The sequence below is a fragment of the Paramormyrops kingsleyae genome, chromosome 7, assembly GCF_048594095.1.
Source record: "Paramormyrops kingsleyae isolate MSU_618 chromosome 7, PKINGS_0.4, whole genome shotgun sequence".
NCBI classification, from domain to species: domain Eukaryota; kingdom Metazoa; phylum Chordata; class Actinopteri; order Osteoglossiformes; family Mormyridae; genus Paramormyrops; species Paramormyrops kingsleyae.
In genome coordinates this window covers 16,902,083-16,924,256 of record NC_132803.1, presented here as the reverse complement: position 1 = coordinate 16,924,256, position 22,174 = coordinate 16,902,083, and the positions used below count along the sequence as shown (strand labels likewise).

Sequence of the window (22,174 nt, the reverse complement as noted above, 5' to 3'; positions counted from 1 at the left end):
AGATAGTTTGTGAGATTTAGGGATAAGTCCTTATTTTGCAATTCATTCATACAATCTGAAAGGCATTAACGTTGTGCTACCTTTAATTCTACTGAGGTTAGACGTAATGACAATGTTAAGTCCACACGGACCCATCTATGCAAAACAGATGATGCCAATGATCTGCTTCTTCAGTCGTACAGCGTCACATAGTCAGAGTTATAGCAGGGAAACAGGAAACAACAGAATCACTGCATTAAATCCCCACCCTTCCTGCTTATTTCAGCAGATATAACAAAGTCCAAAGGTGGAGAACCTCCAAAAACTGAAAGAGTACTTTATTTTCCTCATAGCAGAGAAAACTACAAAATATTTTATACTTCATATTCTTTACTCATGGTGCCTTGATGACCTGCCAACAGAGATAACTAAGACAGAATTAGGTGGATATTCAGTAGTTACCCTGATGGTCCTGATTCTTGAAGGACCCGCCCACTTCCAACAGAACACAATGTCATCAGACTAGGCACTCAATCTCAACATAGTTTTTAAATATGAAAAATTCATAATCAGATTTCAAACAGCATTAAAACTATAGTTGAGAAACCCAGTCATTTAAAAAATCTATTTTAAATCTGAAAGATCTTTTGTATTCAAGGGCAATACGTTTGTAAATCTGTCGTATCTATGAATGAAAATTAATCTGAACTTCACTGAAGGATCCAGTGTCCCCCCTGCATTAAGCTTTTTTGCATTCCTTGCAAAAGTGTTTCTGCTTGAGAACCAGTTAAACATCACAAAAAGTCACAACTAAAGATGTAGACATAAAATGTATTAAAGGAGTATATTAACAATAGATCCAAGGCCCTTACCAGGGTAGGTGGGTGGGTGGATGGATGGATGGATGAATGATGCATTTACACCAATATCCTCATAAAGATTATCTAACAGCTATGCAAAATGAATTTGTTTCTTGTATTATGAATCTCCAGCACAGGTCACATTTAGTCCCAGACACATGGTGACAGTTCACCTCCTAGGAACCTAGCCTTTCATCCGTTGGGTGATCTTTGACGACAGCAGCATCCACTGTTCCTCCGGCATCACATAATAGCATCAACAATCAAGGCCTACATTTCTGAGGTAAACAGAAATTCGTAATGCATGACTCCACTAGCAAAAATATTCATTTGTTTTAAGTCAGCATCTCACAATACTAGACAGGCTGGCATCTTTCAATTCTTACATTTGGACTCCGAAGGATAGACAAGACAGCATAGTTAGCCAGCAGAGCAAAGACGAGCCAGACTGAGCAAAGACGACCCAGACTGTGCTGGACTGTTTACAAGAATATCATAGTTTAACTTTTAAATACAGTCAGCAGCTGAGGGACTGCAGAAACTGCTGTTCTGCGATGTGCTTTAATGACTGTCTGACTAACGACATTTTACATTTGTATTCCATGGTTAAACATTTCTGAAACGGTGTCAAAGTAACAACCACAAAACACATATTCTGAATTTCCTTCTTAGGTCCCTAATGCATATAGCTTTTCTTTAGCACATACACAGAATTTTGCATGATATGCAAATATTAATCAGTTTTGCTCCTGTTTTATGCTGCCCCAATGATCACATGGATATTAAGCAGTAATTACTTTAACATTACACTTAACTGTGGCAAATATTAACTTATTAAGCCTCCCTTACATCATTATAAGCCTATTCCTTCCAGCCAGCATCTTAACGAATGATATCTAATTGATTATCTAGATATGTTCCCAAATACAGATTTCTAAATAGGTTGTCCTGAGAAAGAAGAATAAAATCTGAAATAAATTTGATTTAATGAAAGTAGATTATTCATTAATGTATAATCTAAACTCATACAAGTTGCATCACTGACAGTAACACACACACTAAACAATGGTTGAGAAACACTGAACTACACTGCCCCCTTGTGTTAAGCAGTAAAACATTTGTATGAAAGAATACAAACTACCATTTGGCTTTGAGAGAGAAGTTTTACTCTTCCATGACATTTTTAGAAGATGGAGATACATACTTCAAAACACATAAATACATACTTCAAAACACTGGTGCCGATCTAAATACATTGAAAAGTTAGGCTGGAATTTACCGCTGAAAGAAAGATGAAAGATTAAAAAGGAAGAATAAAATACGTCCTTAATTTCCCACAAATTGCAAAAGAATAGACATGGGCTGTAACCATGTCTGTCTCCTAACAGATCTTGACAGCAGACCTCCGAGCTCTGCGTTACTTCATGAAGCAAGTCACTCAGAGGACGTGGAGGATGATGGGAATATCAGGTTGCCCCTACTACCTGGTCCTGCCCACTTCCAATCTCCAACAGCCCATTGGCCGTTCTGTTCTGTTGTGAAGCATCCTTCTTTGTTGTCATGGTGGCAAACAGCGTGTCCAGCATGCCCAAGACCTCCACCAGCTCCTGCTGGTAGTCAATTTCCCTTTCAATCAGTTCCTGCAACCTCAGTATCTGCTTGTCCACCACCGGAGACTGGCCCATCACCCTCATGTAAATATCTGGGCACACAGAACAACGTGTCAGCATCACAGGCACAGCTTCTGCAAGGTCAAAATACCCACAATGCAATGACAGGTGACAAAAGAAAAGAGAAAAAAAAAAAAAAACTTACCCAAAATCATCTCCGCAACAATGACCAATGTGGGGGTAAACCTGGAATCAACTATATTCCTATAAAACCATACAAATAAATATATAATATAAATCATACAAAACTGAAGGCAAAACATCTGACAACCTATTGCAGTCAAAAACAAATCTAGAGCTCTACATTTTAGAAGACAAAGGAGACGGTAAATTATTTCCTGAAGTAACAGTCACTCAGGCTCCCACTTTCTTTAAATGACTCAACCGTTAACATTGCTGAGGTTCATTCACGTTCCTGGGGACTTCCCTCTCCCAAAACCTCACGTGGGATTAGAGCATCACCAGCATCACAGAGAAGGGATAGCAGACGATGCTTGTATAGTAGCTGAAGAAATGTAACCACCCCCAAGAAATACTAATCATACAGTGAAATACTAATCATACAGTGAAATACTAATCATACAGTGTAACAGAGTTCATCTTCTCATCCTGGGTCTCTGGTTCAATGCTGCTCCAGCTCAATACAGAAAAGACCAGCTGCAGCCTTTCCTCAATACAGGAATTCGGGGTGAAGAATCAAACTAGGGGAAATCACTGTTAATACTTCTTACCCCAAGCATCAGCTTTTCCAAAACTCACCCTCCTAGTTAACAGATCAAAAGGACTTAACCAATTCGCAACTCAGATAGGAGCCTTCCACATGCCATAGCTCAAACTAACTAGAAATGTCCTGGACTATAGTCACTGGTGCTACTGTACATATGGACTTTCTGTGTGCACCCCGCTGTAATGATGTACAGTGTACAGTGCATAGTAATGTGTATTACACCATTCATATTGCAATGTTTTGATGATTTTTCATGGGTTGTACCACCTGGCATGTGCAAAAGGATTCAAACAAAGAATTACACCAAATTAAATGTAACTTTTTTTAGTTACTTAAATATCAGATTTAATAGTTTTCTTACTCTGCTCAATTGTTCAGACGGATGCATTACCTGATAGTTTTGGACTTTGTGATACAAAAATGTAGAAACTATATTGTTTGAATGTTTTGAAAACATATTTGCATTAAAGAGGTTTCATACAATAATGTTAGGAATGTCCTTCCCCTGCGTGTTCTTAGATTCCCTGTATGAAGGCCTGCACTCCTGCTTTCGACCTTTTAGGCAACCAATCACACACTTGTTGGTCATGGTTGCGAGTGGTGATATATGTAGCTTAGTTAGGGTCCACGGGAGCCCACAGTTATCTTGGATGATTCAGTTCAGCTTGGCTAATCTGACTCTCCAATGGCTTTGAAAAACTGAAACAGCTGGATAACTGTATCCATGATTAGACAATCCCAGATGAGTCTTTAATCTTGGAATTTTTAAACCACATACAAAGAATACTCCCTGATGTGCTGAGTTTATTTTGTCCAGGACACTGCAGGTGACAATTCACCAAAGCAAACTGAAGTGCCCTATGAGGACGCCGAGCAGGATTACCCTATGAGGATGTCCATGAGTACCCTATGAGGACGCCCATGAGTACCCTATGAGGACACCCATGAGTACCCTATGAGGACGCCCATGAGTACCCTATGAGGACGCCCATGAGTACCCTATGAGGACGCCCATGAGTACCCTATGAGGACGCCCATGAGTACCCTATGAGGACGCCCATGAGTACCCTATGACGACGCCCATGAGTACCCTATGAGGACGCCCATGAGTACCCTATGAGGACGCCCATGAGTACCCTATGAGGACGCCCATGAGTACCCTATGAGGACGCCCATGAGTACCCTATGAGAAGCTGAGCAGGATTACCCTATGAGGAAGCCCATGAGTACCCTATGAGAAGCTGAGCAGGATTACCCTATGAGGAAGCCCATGAGTACCCTATGAGAAGCTGAGCAGGATTACCCTATGAGGAAGCCCATGAGCCTATGAGAAGCTGAGCAGGATTACCCTATGAGGAAGCCCATGAGCCTATGAGAAGCTGAGCAGGATTACCCTATGAGGAAGCCCATGAGTACCCTATGAGGAAGCCCATGAGTACCCTATGAGGAAGCCCATGAGTACCCTATGAGGAAGCCCATGAGTACCCTATGAGGAAGCCCATGAGTACCCTATGAGGAAGCCCATGAGTACCCTATGAGAAGCTGAGCAGGATTACCCTATGAGAAGCTGAGCAGGATTACCCTATGAGAAGCTGAGCAGGATTACCCTATGAGAAGCTGAGCAGGATTACCCTATGAGGAAGCCCATGAGCCTATGAGAAGCTGAGCAGGATTACCCTATGAGGAAGTACATGAGTACTCTATGAGAAGCTGAGCAGGATTACCCTATGAGGAAGTACATGAGTACCCTATGAGAAGCTGAGCAGGATTACCCTATGAGGAAGCCCATGAGCCTATGAGAAGCTGAGCAGGATTACCCTATGAGGAAGCCCATGAGCCTATGAGAAGCTGAGCAGGATTACCCTATGAGGAAGCCTATGAGCCTATGAGAAGCTGAGCAGGATTACCCTATGAGGAAGCCTATGAGCCTATGAGAAGCTGAGCAGGATTACCCTATGAGGAAGCTGAGCAGGGTGCTAAGGCTCCTTTCATCTCGGCCGGCAAGGGCGTTCTTCAGAGTGCCTCTGCGGTTCAACTCCTGCATCACAGCCACTGTGACCTCTGGTTTCTTCACTCGAATCCAGGGCTGAGGGGGCGACACACATAGCCACACGTAATCAGCACAGATACAGAGCAAATCATGGTGCCTCCTGCTGGCTGAACCCCAAAACCCTATATCAGTGTGTCTCTCCCCCCACATGGATCTGAAGGGAGCAAAAACCCGGAGCGTCTAAGGGGTCTCTGAGGACCAGCTAGAGAAGCTGACTTACAAGGGCGAAAAAGCAACAAGAGAAACTCACCTCCAGAACCGTGTCCAGAGCTTTGGAAACCTGGAAGCTCTTCAGCTGCTTGTCGTATTTCTGCAGGTGCATCCTGACTGGTTTGCTGACCAGGAAATCATCCTAAACACAGACAGAAGAGTTACTACTCAGAACATAAGGTTCAAAACAGTCAACAAATATTATATCTAAATATTAATATTTACAGAAAAATGAGTGCAAAATAGTATTCTACATGAATTATCAAGTATTAAACATCCTATCTTTTTATATATTAATAAATGAATGCATTTTTAAAATGATGTAAATATTAACAAACATAAAATTAAATGCTTATAAAACATAAAAGGACATAAAACATGAGAGCAGAGCCATTGTGGCAGCACCTGCTTGGGCACGTAGGTCTTCCCCTTGACAAAGACCCGGTATGATGGCCGCCGCCGCCGCTGCTTACTGCCAAGCGCCTCCTTCTCTTCTGGCTTCCTCTGCTTGATGCTCAACACGCCATTGGTCATCCCAACCACAAGAGTGTTATCTTCAGGCTTCATACAGATGGAAAGCAGATGCTTCATTTAGAAAAATCTCCCCCCTCCAAAAAATATCTGTGGCTCAGGTAGCATGAAATTGTACAGAAATATGTTGTTCTCAAACATTGGCATGTGTACTATTGGTGGTAGACGAGCTCCCTCTAGTGGTTTGTGGCGGTACCTCTATTCAAACATCAGTCATAATGGTGGTATGCGGCAGTCGTAATATTTTCAGAGGTGGCATGTGGTGTGAAAAGTTGAGAAGCATTGCTGTATAAGATTAAGGAAAGCCACTAAGAATTATGGGACATGGTCATTACTCAATATACAACTGAAGCTGTAACTAGTACAGCAATGAAAAACAGGAGTAACTGCTTATCAGTAAATGGTAAATGTGAAGCTTAATTTCAATATCCAACAGCCCTTTGCCAAACCTGCGTTCTTTCTCCATCACACTGGTACCTGGCTGATCACTTACCGCCAACGCGATGCTCAAGATGGAGGACGCGTAGTCAAAGTTATGGACCACTTTATATGTTGTTGTGCTGTAGACCTTCACATGCCTGCAGGGAAAACCTGCATTTTACTAAGACATTCAGCTTCATCTCTGGAAGCCATAAAAAAAGCTCCACACAATCCTCAGTGTTGGACTATGACTTTAGGTTGGCCAGTTCCACAATAAGAACATATCTGTTCTTCCATATTAAAATCACAAAATGCAACAAATTATACAAATTGCAATATCTAACAAAGAGGAACCTATATCAGCATGTAACAGTTCCAGGTACTACTTTACAATAGTACCCTTATAAATGGTTCATGAATGGTTTATTATTATGTTATTAATTTGGTTGTAATGCTTTGTGAATCAGTAATGAACAATTACAAACAAAGTTTACAAACAAGCTACACACACACACACACACACAGCACTGCGTCCCCACCTCACCCAGGGCCTCACCTGTCCAAAGACCCTGACAGCAGCCTCTGCCCCGAGCTGCTCATGCACAAACACGTCACTGTCTTGTGATGGTTCTTCAAGGACACCAGTGCCTGCCCCCACTTCAGCATGTCCCACACTTTCACATAGCGGCCACCTGCAGAAGAGAGGCAGCATGGGCCCTGAACGCCGTAGGCCGGCGGGTAAGATACCCAAAGCTAAACAGTAAATTTGTGTTGGCAAACTGTTCAACTAGGCAGCGGCACTGGTGGCCTAATGGTTAGGGAAGGCACTTGTAATCGAAAGATTGTTAGTTTGAATCCCCGACCAGCAAGGTACCACTGAGGTACCCTGACCAAGGTACCACCTCCAAGCACTGCTCCTCAAGTGCTGAATTAGCTGCCCACTGCATGTCGCTACGTCAAATATGAGTTAAATGCAAAGGACACAGTCCATGGCTGTGCTGTAGTATGTCAACAATGACAACTAATTACTTTCACTTTAAATTCCGAAAGCTGTAATCTAGGTAGAGAAAAACTTTTGTGTTTCTGTTGACGGTGATCTGTGTGTCAGGGGAGCCCACTTACCCGCCGAGACCAGAAGCCCCTCAGAGGGGAAAAGCAGGACGCTCTCTACCGGGTGCCCATGGTCCATGTTCATTATGCTTTTGTCTGTTCGCCCATCAAAAACCCTCACAGTGTGGTCGTAGGACCCTGCAGAGGCAGCGGGAGCAACATGGTTGACATGCAGAGAGAGCTCCACAAACGATGAGTCACACCAACGCTGCTCCAGCACCCAGGCCATGAGGACTGGAGGTGTACTTTGGAAGAGCAGCTACAAAAGCTCCCAGCTGGCCTATATCGCAGAGACACTTCGCAGATGTTTTGGTAAAATGCGCACCAGGTGAAACCCAACTGCGCAAGATAACAAAAGGTCTACCTTGCATGGGTGACAAATCTAGGCATTTAGCCAAAAACACCAAGTCATCCACAGGTAAAGTCAGAGAATGCCACCGACATATACCGTAACATCACTCACCCGTGATGAAAAGGTCGGGATTCAACTTGCTCGTTGTGCCGCAGCGAATGTAATCAGTGTGCTCATTGTAGCAGGAAATTTCAGCGGAGCTGGGGATGTCCCACAGTCGACACGTGTAGTCATCCGACCCAGAGAGTATCCGATAGCGGTCCGACGTGAAGTCTGTGACGTGTACTGCCCTGTTGATTTGGATAAATGGAAAACGCATATGATCTATATATATGCAGAACGCTCAAGTTTGTTTCGGGATGAAACTAGAAGTTTAGAAGTGAAAGCCGCAGAAAGCACCAATACCCAGCAGACAGTCAGGATGAATCAATAGGATTATTAGGGCAGTGCTGTGTCCTTACTAGGGTTGCAAAGGGGCAGAAAATTTTTGGAAACTTTCCAGAAACTTTCCATTCCATGGGAAGTTAAACTGGGAAATTTTGCAAAAATTCCAAGTCTGGATTATTAATGGGAATACATGGGAAAAAACCCCAGTCCTTACACCTCCAGGGGTACAGGACTTCATTCCCAACCCCATGTGCATGGATTGTGCGTGTTCTTTACATGTCGTGCTGGTTTTCTCCGGTTTCCTCCCACAGTCCAAAAACATGCAGTGGACCAGGTATCTCTACACTCCCACGATGTGTGAGTGTACCTGCCATGAACTACAATCCCATTCAGCTTCTACTGGCTGGAAGTGGGTGGAAGATGGATTACTGGATTGATTGAAATTACCAGTACTAAATTGGGTAGAACTGAGAACCAACTTTCATTAGAAGTATTGCATTTATTAATTATACAAGTGGTATGTAAATTCTGTGAAACTTCAGACACACAGGTCTCAAATTTACACCCTGTACTGTAACTATATCTGTAAATTGAGAAGCAGGCCACATCGTGGCTAAAAACATACTTGGAGTGTCCAGAATACTGTCTGAGCGGCACCTGGCCGTTGACGTCGAAAAGCTGCACCAGGGAGTCCTCACTGCCGGCCACCAGGAGCTGGCCGTCAGACCGGAACGTGCCGCTGTATGCTGTGTCCTTGAACCGCGTGAATGACTTCACTGGCTCCTGAGAGTACGGGCCATATATCTGGATCTGTAAACCAAAACACCCATTTTATTTATATAGTTCTTTTCAAGATCTCAAAGACACTTACATAGAATAAGGTAAACCGATTAAAATAATGACAAAACATTATGGATAGGGAAGGTTACACACTTCAGCAAACAAAAGGAGACCGAGATAGACTGACGAATAGCAGTGTGGAGGGAGCTTCAAAGTCAGGGAGCTAAACAGAAAAATGCATGATCACCACAGCCGTGACGTTTGGAAAAGGGAGATGAGGACAGAGGCAGAAAAGTAGGATCCATGACTGGGGGGAGGCTGGAAGGGGAGAAGTAGTTCAGAAAGATATGATGGGGCCTGGTTATTAAGAGCTTTAAACGTTAAGAAAAGTATTTTAAAGGTGATGCGTTCTTTTAGAGGGAGCCAGTGCAAGCCCTGAAGCATGGGAGTGATGTGCTGATAGGAGTGAGCGTGAGAAGGCGGGCAGCAGATTTCTGGATTATCTGAAGTTTATGGAGAGACTTAACAGTGACATCAGAAAGTAGTGAGTTGCAGTAGATGAGACGGCTAAAGCGTGAATGAGGGACTCGGCAGCAAATTTAATGTTTAAGAAAGATTGTGGACTTGAACAAAATGTCTATGACTGAGGTAAGAGCAGGAAATGGAAGAAATGCAGTCTTTCCTTGATATGGCTTATCGATCTCTTAAGCAAAGTGACAATGAATTACATCAGTGTCCTATTTAGACTTTCCACAAAAGCATGAGATATTTTAAAATAACTTAACAAAAGATTAAAAAGAAACAAAGTAGGAGTGGGGTTTTAAATTCCTAATTTCCAGCCAGGGATCGATAAAGTACCATCTTTGTCTCTCTAAATTGCATAATGAAAACAAGATTTCTATTCATACTCTCCCAATATGGTTTTTAAACCTCTAATAGAACAAACTCGTGCAGTACTGCAAGATTCAAAAAACCTACCCTTGTTGATGCAGTGACTGCATAATTATATGGGGAGGTGGGAGAAAAGTCTATGTTCGTGATTGCCCCAAATTCCTTAATCTGGACAGGAGTCTGTAAATAAACACAAAGGTGAACAGTGATTAAGACAAACAAAAACTGATAGTTACTCAGAGCCTAAAAAAGCTTTGCAAATTACTTTAGTATTTCACAAATTAAGTCAGCGTGCGCGTGCGCGCACACACACACACACGCACACGCACACGCACAACAGGAGCAGTATTCAAACACCCAATCTGGGAGGTGTGAAGGTACAGCAGTGTTTCTCAGCCCGGTCCTCTGAGCCCCCCAGAGGGTCTAAGTCTTTACAGACAGTTGACGTTTTTTCCTTCCTCTCAGTTCCCTATTGTCTGGGGATCCCCAAGGACCGGATTGAGAAACGCTGAGCTATGGTAATAACCACTGGGACACCATGCTTTATACCATACCTTATAATTTCTCCAGTACAGTGTGTCCTGAGTAACCTTCTCCCCAAACTTAGGATAGCTTGGAATTCTTGTGGGTTTAAACGAAGCCATTACAAAACTTGACAATTTCCAATGTGAGCATAAGCTTTGCTGGGCTCACCTAATAGAAAAAGAGCAAAAGCATTATTGTCACTGTCAACATTTTATCCTTTTTTAACTTTTTATGTAATGCTCGAAAACCAACATAGACAATTTATTCGAGTCCACAGTCTCTTCCTTAAACACTTAACCAACTTAAAGAGAAGTGCGAGCTGTACGTTCATAATCATCCAATAATTTTCTCTTGTGTAGATTACTATGTCGTACATAAAGACGAGACATAATATAATCAGAAAATAACCTAAAGATGCCACTAAACAATGGGACAGGCTTGTTCACAAAAACGATCCATTAACTTTTCACAACTTTATATGTGTAACTGTCCACCGTTCTCATTGGCTCAATACAAAAGCGCTGTAGATCAAGCAGGAAAAGCAGTAGGGATTATTATTATTTGTAGTGATAGTAATAATAGTAGTAATAGTAGTAGTAGTAGTATGTTTTTGTGACAAAATACAAGACCTTAAGCCAAAGTGGTCCAAGCGCGTGGTGTAGGTAATGTTATACATAACGGGTAAATGATGTTCAAGAGGAGGTAAACCAGCATCAGATCAAGCAACCAAGATTTACCTAAGCAGCGATCAAAAATGACCATGAATCACATTAAATTTGGTACAAGATCTTCGCAGACATCATCAATCCGCATATTTCCGCACGTTAAAATACCTAAAGGATTAAGCCCCAACTTCACACCGTTTAATTTATCGGTTTTTAAATCGGAAACAAACTGCTTACCTAAAATGAGTTGTGTACTGGATTGGATATAAAACGAACGCGACAGTTAATTTTATTATAAAAATATGACCTAAATTGCAATACCGAGAATCAGCTCCATTTAAAGTTGTCACGTTGTAAGCGAGCTGATAGAGGCAGCCATATTGCTCTGCCAAAACTTCCGGTTCAAATGTAAATTTAACTTTATTGTTCAGACAACTAGCGGACAGATTTCAACTAACTTTATTGAACAGCCGCTCAAGAAGGTTTCAAAGCAACAGTTTTTAACCAGGCGGTAGTCTGTAACAAAGGTTGTGAATATATTCGACAGAATGGGTCGTTGACAGGTAAGCAGGGCTGTTGATTTTTATTTCGGGTATTGTTGGTAACTAGACAGGAAGCAGCATAATTGGAGTCGTTCACGTTTTGAGACATTTTTCAAATCTAGCTAGCTATGTGCAGAGTCTGCAGGCTATGTTTGACCATTTCTCTGCACGGACGTCATTGACCGTTACTGTTTTCACGTGTAGATCATTTCGGATTTGAGGATACAGACGTACAGTTCAATTATCTGCATTTACATATGACTTTTAAGACCACAGTTTTGAATATATTCGATATCTCATGTAATGATTTTACTACATGCTGGATCGGCTTGAATTTTGGTGGAGGGGTGGATTAAGTGCGTTTTGTCCAAGTGCTTTTAATTTGGACATAATTCTTGTTTCCAGGGTTTCATTGCCTTTCCCCATGGGTTCCTTCCCGTGTTGAACCTACAACAAAGAGGATCCATCTACAGGAATGGACATGGCCTCGGCAGAGAATCAGAGGGAGTGCCAACTGGACCCGGAGGAGATGGAGGGCATCTGCGTGATGCCAGGGGTGGGTGGTGCCATTAAGGCAGAGCACCAGGTGGACGTGAGCACAGAGGACCCTGGCTCCCAAAACGTGGCCATGGGCATCAAGTTCATTCTGCCCAACCGCTTCGACATGAATGTCTGCTCACGCTTTGTCAAATCGCTCAACGAGGAGGACAGCAAAAACATCCAGGATCAGGTCAACTCAGACTTGGAGGTGGCGTCTGTCTTGTTTAAAGGTACACAGAGCTAACAGAAAATTATGCATCATGCCTGACATGAGTAGATCCAAAAATGTATGTGAAAAATAAGATGTTTTATGGATATTTCAGGTAATTTTCAATTTTGTTGCACATATCCTCATTGCAGCATTACATCCTAAGTTAAATTGTTAAAAAAATCATAATACTTCCATTTAAAATAATACTATCACAGCAGTATTAATACTTGCCAATTCTGAAATGTCTATTGAAAATGCAGCATTATATACAAATATTTTGGATTTCATGGTTTCTGCAGGTCCTTAAAAAGCCTGAATTCCAATAATCTGAATTCTAGGCCTTAAAATGTCTTAAATACAAATTTGACAGGTCTTAATTGATCAGATTATGAGGTTAGCATTTCTTTTTAAAAAAAAGTTGCATTCATCTAAGTCTCAATTTTAAATGTGTTCTTGGAAAAAATTGTAACAAAACTACAAATGGAAACCAACATGGATCTAATAACCACTATCAACCAGAGGTGGAGATTTCAGGTCCATATAGTACAAATCCAGACCAAGATTTAGTTTCGATTAACCAGTTCAGTATAAAGAGTCACAGAATACTCATTTGCCTGGTTGAAACAAAATCTTGGTCTGGACCTGAAATCTCCACCTCTGCTAACTGCAAACTGTAACCTGGTCAGAATTTGTCAGAGTACACCCAGCTAAAGTGTCGCAGTATGGTGTGTGGATTAGTGTAATGCATTCATGATGGTCTTAAAAAGGTCTTATAAAGTCTGAAGTTTTACTTCTTGAAACCTGCAGAAACCCTGAATTAAAAAATTCCTGCAAATAGCTTTGTCAGTAAATAAAATGAAAAAAAAGTTTGTTTTTTTTGTTCAGCCCTGGGCTTTTTTGCCTTTCTTTTTGAATCACCCTCGTCACAGCTGAATGTAACATTCAGACTTCGCAGTCACCGGGAATCCAGGTGCGACATGTCTACACGCCGTCCACTACCAAGCATTTCTCTCCCATCAAGCAGTCCACCACGCTCACCAACAAGCACCGTGGCAATGAGGTCTCATCCACGCCATTGCTGGTTCACTGTAAGTGTGCTTACATTGATGGCATGTATCTATTTGCTGAAGTATAGCATTAATCTTAATTTATAATTGAAGAACAAATTTCCAAAAACTCACTCAGTCCAGTCACTCTTGGTGAGTTTTAGAAGTTTAATAAATTACATGAGGCATTACATGAGGACTGAGTTAGTTTTGGTTTCCAACACTGTAACATATGATGAGGAAGCCTGACTTTAGGTCACCGGTGTCTCATTTCAAAAACATCAAGATATGGACATAATTTTGGAAATTTGTTCCTCAGTTTCATATAGTCCTTGAATGCTCCTTGAAAATGAGTTTGAGTAAAAAATGTTAATATTGGTAATTTTATTCAACAGATGAAAACTTGAAGGTGCTGTTTTGTCTTTTTCAGCCCTGTCTATTCACCAGCTGGCCGCTCAAGGGGAGATGGTGTTCCTGGCCAGCAGGATCGAACAAGGTGAGCTTGAAATACTTAGTGATGTTTAAAATGTTGCTGTCTGCTCTACAAACCACCCTGTCAATATGTGTGGCTGCTGTTCTGAAGTAGTTTCATTTTGCTCCCTTCTCTCAAACTTGACTGCTTGCACATGGCGTATCTGTAAATGGAAGATGTAGCCCTGTGTATCGTCAAACAGAGACGGTGATCAACCTGCAGGATGAGGAAGGATTCACCCCTCTGATGTGGGCAGCGGCTCATGGGCAGATTGCCGTCGTGGAGTTCCTGCTGCAGAACGTGAGCGGCTACCGCGGATCTGTTCTTGGAGTCCACCTAGCTGTCTGTTTTGTGAAGTCGCCCTTTTATCACAGCGTTTGATTTTGGTTGCACCACAAATGCCGCATCCTGTTATTGTCCATCAGGCCTGACTCGTGTTCTTCTACCTAGGGTGCAGACCCCAACATCCTGGCTAAGGGGAGAGAGAGTGCCCTATCACTGGGCTGCAGTAAGGGCTACACTGACATTGTCAAAATGTTAATTGATTGTGGCGTGGATGTTAACGAATATGACTGGGTACGTCTTTCACATACCTGTAGAACTTTTTCAATTATACAGCCGGTTCAATTAAATAATTGTTTCATGGTAAACCATGGTAAATTCCCTACAGTTAGTATTACCGTTTCAAATTATCATTAAAACCACAGCTGATTACCTTGCTTTGGAACAATTCATGGCAAATACTGTACAGCATCAAAGAAAGTTAGCCAAAGTCTTCCAGACGTAGGTGCACAGGCAGAGCATGCAGTGTGGGCTTGTTTTGTGCCAGTGAAAACATGGCAGAAGGCAGTGACAGCGCTCCGGAGATTTTGAATGTTAATGCACATTTTATATGGTTTTCATATGCAAACAAAAGGTCCATAGTGCTGCTAATATTATTTTTAGTTTTCAGTATAAAAATTGGTGAAATGATTCCAGGTTATTTTCAGCACATTTTAATAATACTGTTATAATACTGATAATTTTGGTCGATATAATCATGATATAAAAATTTTATACATTTTCATCTGTAGGAATAATATGCCAGATTGCTTTGTCAGTATCTGTAGCATTATTTTAATGTATAGTTTAGTTTATAGGATTAGGACTGTCCATTGCTGGTCATTTGACGTCCTGGATAGGCATGGCTAGTGTGATTTCATATTTAAGGAACATCCCTTGTAAATTTCAAGATGCTGAAAGCATTAGCAATGAAAGAGCTGGAAAGACCAAATTTTAAAATGCTCAGGTGTAATATGGTATTTGAACTTCCTTCTCAATGTAGAATGGTGGTGCCCCTTTGCTGTATGCCGTTCATGGGAATCACGTGCGCTGTGTGGAACTCCTTCTTGGTAATTATGAATGGATTTATTTTTACATATATGTAAAAATGCATACATTAATTTGACAAAGTGATGTTCAAGTGAGGCAGATAATACAAGCACATAGTAAAAGAGGAGTAGCGAAAACACTAATTTGAAGTGACTCCAACCTGAGGTTTCATTAGTTCTCTTATATTTTTGCATTTTAATGCTTGACTTTTATCTTTCACAGATAGTGGAGCAGATCCGACTATTGAGTCTGACTCTGGTTTCAATGCCATGGACATGGCAGTGGCAATGGGCCACAGAAATGGTAAACGTCTCACCAATTATAAATTTCATATTTTAACATCTGATTGAGTGGCAGATTAATTATAGGACTTGAATGATGTTGAGGTTAAAATGCTGCATTTGTCATTGGTATCCTGTCAGCTGATTCGGGTGGTTGAAGACAGGAAATGGCAAAGATTTCTTCCATGGGTCATGTGCAGATTGCGACACCATGCTTACAATAATGCAGTCGTGTGAAGTTTTCCCTGGTTATCAAATGGGCCTTGCAACTCTTCGGAATTAATTGGAAAATGGATGATTTAAATATGTTTTTGAATACTAATAAACCAGTAAACACCATAAGCTTTCTTAATTTCTAAAATATTATCATTGTGTGTATTGGTGACTTAATCAGACATTGTACACTTCTGTTCTCCATATCCCTGTGCTGATCTTTGATCACCTCTAAAACACACAGATCTATTGCATTTTAGTTAATGTGCTGCACCGTTTCCTTTACCAGTTCAACAGGTCATGGAAGCCCATCTGTTAAAGCTTCTACAAGGAATTAAAGATTGACTGTGAAGAATTGAAGTGAGAGCAGAAATCAATGGGTGTACTTCAAGCACTTTAAATCAACAATCTTTCTGCTTTTCATTGGTATAATATAAACATTTTTGTTTTCAGTTACCCTTATTTCTTGGGTACAGGTGCTACATACATGTAGCTATTAAACAGCACATATTTAAAAAAAAAAAAAAAAAAAACTAATTATTACATTGACAAAGTCATGTGTAGAAGGTTCCCATGTTAATTGTTACATTTTAACAGCCTTTAAAGTATTACTAATATCTTTAAAAGTTGATTAGACCAAACATGGGAAAGTTTGTTTTCCAATTTTTCTGAACAAAGGACTAAGTAAATGTAATTACACAATAAGACTTACTTAGCCATGTTTAATTTCTGTGGTTGCTGAAGTTGTGATATTGGTCGTGATATGTGTGATGTTTTGTGTCATATTTATTTTTGTGTAGTTTGGTGTGAATTTGTGATTTTCTTTTTCTTTTTGTGTAGCATACATCCCTATCTTAGGGGTGTCATCTATGCATGAAGGGAGTACAGGCGACAGCTAACACTCATTTTTTTTTTTTAAATCTAATTTTTTTCGGTTAGAAACAAGCAGCAGTTAAGCAGGAAACCGCTTATGAATGAAAAGCAAATTCAAGGCACTGGAGTTGGATGGTGACATAATCAGTGTTAGACTGATTAAGTTGTAATTTTGGTATGTGTTTTATACACAAGCATGCTGTTTTTCAGACAATTTATTAAAATCATTTAAATTGTGGGTTTGTGTGTCAGTTTCTGATGAATTCAAGAGCAGTTTTTTTTAATGAACTATTCCATGTTTTAAATAAACACCTGTGTTTAAGGCAGGTTTTCGCTAGGATATTAAGTTTTCATACAGTAAATCACAAAAACACATTTGTTTAAATAGATGTAATTTTGTATTTTGTTCCCAAAAGAACAAATATCAATAGTTTAGTAAGTTACACATAAAACACTCCCAACAAATCCTGTGTTGATAAACTTACTTGGCATTTTGTTTTAATTCAAACGTACAACCCCCACACACACCATTCCTTAATGAATAGCATGAAAAGTAACTTGATATATTAAACAGTCTCTGAATGCATTGCTTTGAGTTTTTTCTGAAAGTTCTGAATATATTGTAAATAGTATACACATAGTATGCCACATTCTTCACCTGGAACTACCAATACAAATCAAGATTTTTCTGATAATTGTGTACAAGTCAATTCACTGCACCCAGTGTAGAGTAAGATTCCAGATAATAGTCCAAGTGTTGGCACTAATATGACGACACCTTTGTAAATATCTGAGGGTCACCGTAACTCCACAGTGCACTGCACAATCCAGTTACAAAGTGACAGTGTTAAATACATTGCCCTGAAAAAGCAAAAATGTAAAACTGCTTATTTTTCATCAAGCAAACTTAAGTGTTACTGCGGACAAATGGAAGGAAAAGGAAAAGGAAATTTGGCTTATCCAAATGTTGCTTCCACTTGAACATTTCAAAATATAATCTGGTGTTATATTTACTAACAGGAGATACCAGAAATATAAGCAGAACTGAGTAATTGGTGAAATATACTGGAATATCATATGAACAAGCAATTTTTAAAGCATCATACACGTGCCCTAAAAATGGGTGGCAGACAATAGTGGTTAATAAAAAAAAAACTAATTCAAGACCATCTCTAAATCAGGTCCTCTTCAGTTCGCTTCATTCTTCGAAGCTTCATCGAAGGTCCCCACAAGAGCTGAAGGATCAGAGTTTTCCTGCGTTATGTCCACTGCAAGGCTACTGTATTTCTTCAGTTACTTTGTTAAAATAAAAGCATCTCACTACACAACAGTACAGTATATTACTGGGTATGTGACAAGTGAAACTTGAACTTGAAAACGGTAACACATTAAAAATTGGCTCAACACAGATCCCAGAGGACAGAAGATACAAACGGTGGAAATGAGTTTCCTTCACTGGATATCTGGGCAGAGCCACTGCTGCTCTGCATCGAAAGGAGCTAGCTGCGGTGGTTAGGATATCTATCTAGGAAGCCTCCTGGATGGCTTCCTGGGGAGGCGTTTCATGCATGTCCAACCAGGGGGAGACCCCAGGACAGTCCCAGGACACGCTGGAGAAATCTCTCGGTTGCCCTGGGATTGTCTGGGTGTCTCCGCAGAGGAACTGTGGAAGGTGGCTGGGGAGAGGGACGTCTGGGCATTTCTGTTGCCCCTGTGTCCCAGACCCTGATAAGCGGCGGATGGATGGATGGATGGAAGGTTGGTTTGAGGTTGAAAGCTCATAGATGTTGTCTCACCTTCATTATTTTGAACATGCCAGTTTTATTAAGAGCACACCACTGACTGTAAAGTCCTATCATCATACACCTAGGATAGGCTCCACCCTCAAAGTACTTACTGTATATGAAACTACATTCCATGTGTTGACAAAAGTAGCAAGGAGCATTTTAATTATCGTCAAAAGGCACATCCGACTACAAGTCTGCTATCTCACCTGGAACTTCTTCATCATCCTCACCAACAGCAAGGGGTGCCCGGCCATCTCCAGCTTTTCACACAAATGAAAGCAAAGAAAACATGTTTCAAAGGCTGGTACTATTCCAAATGCACCCAGTAACTTTAGCTATAAATTATATAAATATGTTAGTATTAATATAATATGTTAATATGTTTAGAAAATTGGCCAACATTTATATAGCTGGTATATCTAAAAGCATAATGTACCTGCACCTCAAATGTACAAATCATTTAATAAAAATGTATTAAAAGTATATTGTCAAAACAATCACAAAGTTGAATAACTGATTTTCATCTTTTGACATGAGCTGCCTGTGCTTCAACCGGCAGAATACCAGACCGTGGCATAGCGGCCATCACCAGGGCCCCCGCAGTACACTCACCCTGCCTCGGCAGGGCCCCCGCACCGCAGTACACTCACCCTGCCTCGGCAGGGCCCCCGCACCGCAGTACACTCACCCTGCCGAGGCAGGGCCCCCGCAGTACACTCACCCTGCCGAGGCAGGGCCCCCGCAGTACACTCACCCTGCCGAGGCAGGGCCCCCGCAGTACACTCACCCTGCCTCAGCAGGGCCCCCACAGTACACTCACCCTGCCGAGGCAGGGCCCCCGCAGTACACTCACCCTGCCGAGGCAGGGCCCCCGCAGTACACTCACCCTGCCGAGGCAGGGCCCCCGCAGTACACTCACCCTGCCGAGGCAGGGCCTCAGCCAGCTTCCTGAGGCTGGTCAGGCTGTCAGCACCGAGCTGATTCAAGATGGTGGGCAGCATCTCTGTCAGCTGCTTGGTCTCCGCGTGACCCGTGACAGTGAACGTATTGGCAGCCAGTGACGCCTGCACTTTCGGGTTGTTGAAGTGGATAACAGTTCCCTGGTTTGTGAACATGTTAACCTGTGGAACAAAAGTGGTTACTGGAGACCCTAGAAAGAGACTTTTTTTTTGTTTAATGGTCTCACAGCCAAAGTTCATTTTGCTTTGGATCCATGTAGATAAATTTGTTAAAGTGAGTGGAGTTTTATAAGGCTGAGACAAACTAATTCAAAACAATACCACATGTAAAAAGCACAAAACCATTCACCTCCTCAATGCCAGAAATATTATTAACGCCAAGTTTCTTTAGGGAGAACTGAAGCTTCTTGTCATCTGCAGTTGCTGTTCTGTGTACCACCTTCCTCTTTCTGCGGGCAGTACCCTTCAAACCAAAAAAAATAAATTGACAAGACAATTTTATTTATTTTTATATATATATATATATATATATATATATATATATATAAAATAAGTATCTCAGAAGTACTGATAAGACCAAAGCAGTCCATACCTTTCCACCTATACGGACTTGCGCCTGCATCTTCGCAAGCTTTTCCTGATTCATGATGGTTTCTTTCATCTGCGATAAAAGCAACAGATCATTAACCCCACACTGTTTCTGGACTTTTCTTGTATGCAAGCATTTCTTTAAAAAAATAATCTAACACCCTCTCCTAACACAATGCAAGCCCTACTACATAGAGATCTCGATATAGTGACTGGTTAAGTGTGGTCACTTGTTTTTTAATATAGAAGAAATGTCATAAGTTTCACAAGTTAAGCAGGAGTTATAAGCTACAGAGACCATCAGTGACAATCAATCCTGCGTGTTACAGACAGTGACAGATAACTCACCATCACATAAATTCTTGAAAATTAATTCGCAGGACATCTCTGCCTACATGCATACCAATTTAGCTGAACAGAAGCACCAGAACGTTGTTTTGCCGGTGTTTGCAAATGACACATGGTTAGTTCAAGTTAGTAAATTAGTTTATACAGGCAGGAAGTTAAATTGGTGATAAATATCAGAATACCGCAAGTCACGTTTATCGATAAGGCAGTCAAACAACCGCAACGTAACCTTTTATTGTTCAGATAAATCTTAATCTCGGCTGTACATGGAACTAATTTAACGTATTTACATGTTTTATATATACTCTAGTTACTTTCTCATTACACGCAGGCCATCAATTCGATTTGAACACGACCTAGCCAGCTAGCTGTCCAATGAGGCTGATAAGGAAAATAAAGTAATTTACGTTCTTACTGGGGGGGGAAAACAAAGATATGTCAGAACGTTAGATATTATATACCGCATTTTTAAATGTGATAACAATATGACACAAAGCTGAAAACAAGTGAAATATATCTGGAAAGCTCATACACACCAGATAGCAACCTGGTTAAATGCTAGCTGGTCAGCTACAAAGAAACAGGCTGTAAAAATAGCCATGTTAATAACATTTAGAACTGAATCAATGAACTTAAATACTTCGATCCCGTCATTCAGCTTTATGTGCTTTTATCTAATAATGCAAATATCTCCATGAGTTCAATATCTTGCACGTACCCTTTATAGTAACGAAGAGTTTAGCGAACCGGCTACAGTTCCCAGCGGGAATCCAGAAAGGCGCATGTCTGCGCATGACCGGAAGTTATTTAAGGAAAAGCATCATAAGTGACAATAACGAAGCATGGTGCTGTTATGAGCTGCGTTAACTTAATTTTCTTTTGCTCCAATTGAATATTTAATTTAGGGTGGATTTTTTAAAAAAGTGAAAAAAGGATTACTGAGGAGGTCTGCAATTTTAAAAGAATATTTAGATTTATACCACTGGAAAACTAGGTTGTAGACTGAATATGTTGTGTCACACCACCTTCTTATTATGTATTAAAGGTAGAAAAAAAATATGCTACATCTACAGAAAGATTTCTGTCCGTAGCAAAATGGTGACCGTTATATTTTGCCTTATATAACCATCAAAACTGCTCCAGAGGCGCTGGAAGAATCACTGTCACCTCTACCAGTGTCTCTTGGGTAATGGGATATTTAACAACAGTTGCTTTTGATAGCAAATGGTGTCAAGCACTTGAGCCTTGAGCAGTGCTCATTAACCAGAAAGGCTATGGTGCTTCTTAAGTCACCTACATTATTTAGAAAAGCGCTTTATAAATAAATTACTTACTTACTTAGTAAAGAGTTTGTAGAATAACATTTTGAAAAATCTGTATTGGCTATGAAACATTTATTATACACATTCTAAAATCATACCCAAGCCATGAAAGCTTTCAAAATCATTCCCACTCTGTCTCTTTTCTAGATATTAAAAAAAAATGTTTTTTCTGTTTTTCTTTCTGACAAAAAATTAATAATTAGCCAACTAGTTTTTGAGCAGTTCAAGTTCAGTGGTTTTTTCCGTGTTTCATTTTCTACATTACGGGCTGTACCATTTATCACCCCAGCAGGGTGAACTACCAGGAAAGCATTTGATTGGCTGAAATTAGCCAGTTGGTCATTGAATTCATTGGGTGCTCTGAGCTCAGATGCTGTACGCTTCTTAACAGTTACTGCAAGCCAAAATCAATTCAGACATAATAATAACTACATTTTGCATCTACTTGTCACTTGTCAAAGTCT

At 40.7% G+C, this 22,174-nt stretch overlaps 3 protein-coding genes across 5 annotated transcripts; 1 reads left to right on the top strand and 2 right to left on the bottom strand.

Annotated features, from left to right (window-relative positions):
- Window positions 1-1,982: 1,982 nt before the first annotated feature.
- utp15 (UTP15 small subunit processome component) lies at window positions 1,983-11,566 on the bottom strand. Of its 2 annotated transcripts, none has more exons than XM_023823194.2 (13): window positions 11,395-11,566; window positions 10,522-10,660; window positions 10,055-10,147; window positions 8,922-9,106; window positions 8,021-8,199; window positions 7,570-7,695; window positions 7,004-7,139; window positions 6,521-6,605; window positions 5,902-6,057; window positions 5,537-5,638; window positions 5,189-5,322; window positions 2,655-2,713; window positions 1,983-2,541 (listed from the first exon to the last, which is right to left on the bottom strand). In XM_023823194.2, the coding sequence occupies exons 2-13, from the start codon at window positions 10,609-10,611 to the stop codon at window positions 2,306-2,308; spliced, it is 1,581 nt and encodes a 526-aa protein (XP_023678962.1). In that variant the 5' UTR covers window positions 10,612-10,660; window positions 11,395-11,566; the 3' UTR covers window positions 1,983-2,305. The 2 variants fall into 2 exon arrangements, with proteins under 2 accessions (XP_023678962.1, XP_023678963.1); XM_023823195.2 differs by having other exon boundaries at window positions 11,479-11,551.
- A 9-nt stretch (window positions 11,567-11,575) lies between these two features.
- Window positions 11,576-16,944, top strand: ankra2 (ankyrin repeat, family A (RFXANK-like), 2). 2 transcript variants are annotated; one of them, XM_023823196.2, is made up of 9 exons: window positions 11,576-11,720; window positions 12,105-12,469; window positions 13,380-13,538; window positions 13,927-13,992; window positions 14,171-14,268; window positions 14,419-14,544; window positions 15,293-15,359; window positions 15,562-15,642; window positions 16,123-16,944. In XM_023823196.2, exons 2-9 carry the CDS (start codon window positions 12,175-12,177, stop codon window positions 16,176-16,178), a joined length of 948 nt encoding a protein of 315 aa, XP_023678964.1. In that variant the 5' UTR covers window positions 11,576-11,720; window positions 12,105-12,174; the 3' UTR covers window positions 16,179-16,944. The 2 variants fall into 2 exon arrangements, with proteins under 2 accessions (XP_023678964.1, XP_023678965.1); XM_023823197.2 differs by lacking the exon at window positions 16,123-16,944 and adding an exon at window positions 15,762-16,102.
- Window positions 16,945-17,081: 137 nt separating this feature from the next.
- On the bottom strand, window positions 17,082-21,195 carry btf3 (basic transcription factor 3). The gene is made up of 6 exons (XM_023823200.2): window positions 21,107-21,195; window positions 20,045-20,113; window positions 19,802-19,915; window positions 19,413-19,614; window positions 18,700-18,753; window positions 17,082-17,941 (listed from the first exon to the last, which is right to left on the bottom strand). The coding sequence occupies exons 2-6, from the start codon at window positions 20,111-20,113 to the stop codon at window positions 17,895-17,897; spliced, it is 486 nt and encodes a 161-aa protein (XP_023678968.1). The 5' UTR covers window positions 21,107-21,195; the 3' UTR covers window positions 17,082-17,894.
- Window positions 21,196-22,174: the final 979 nt, after the last annotated feature.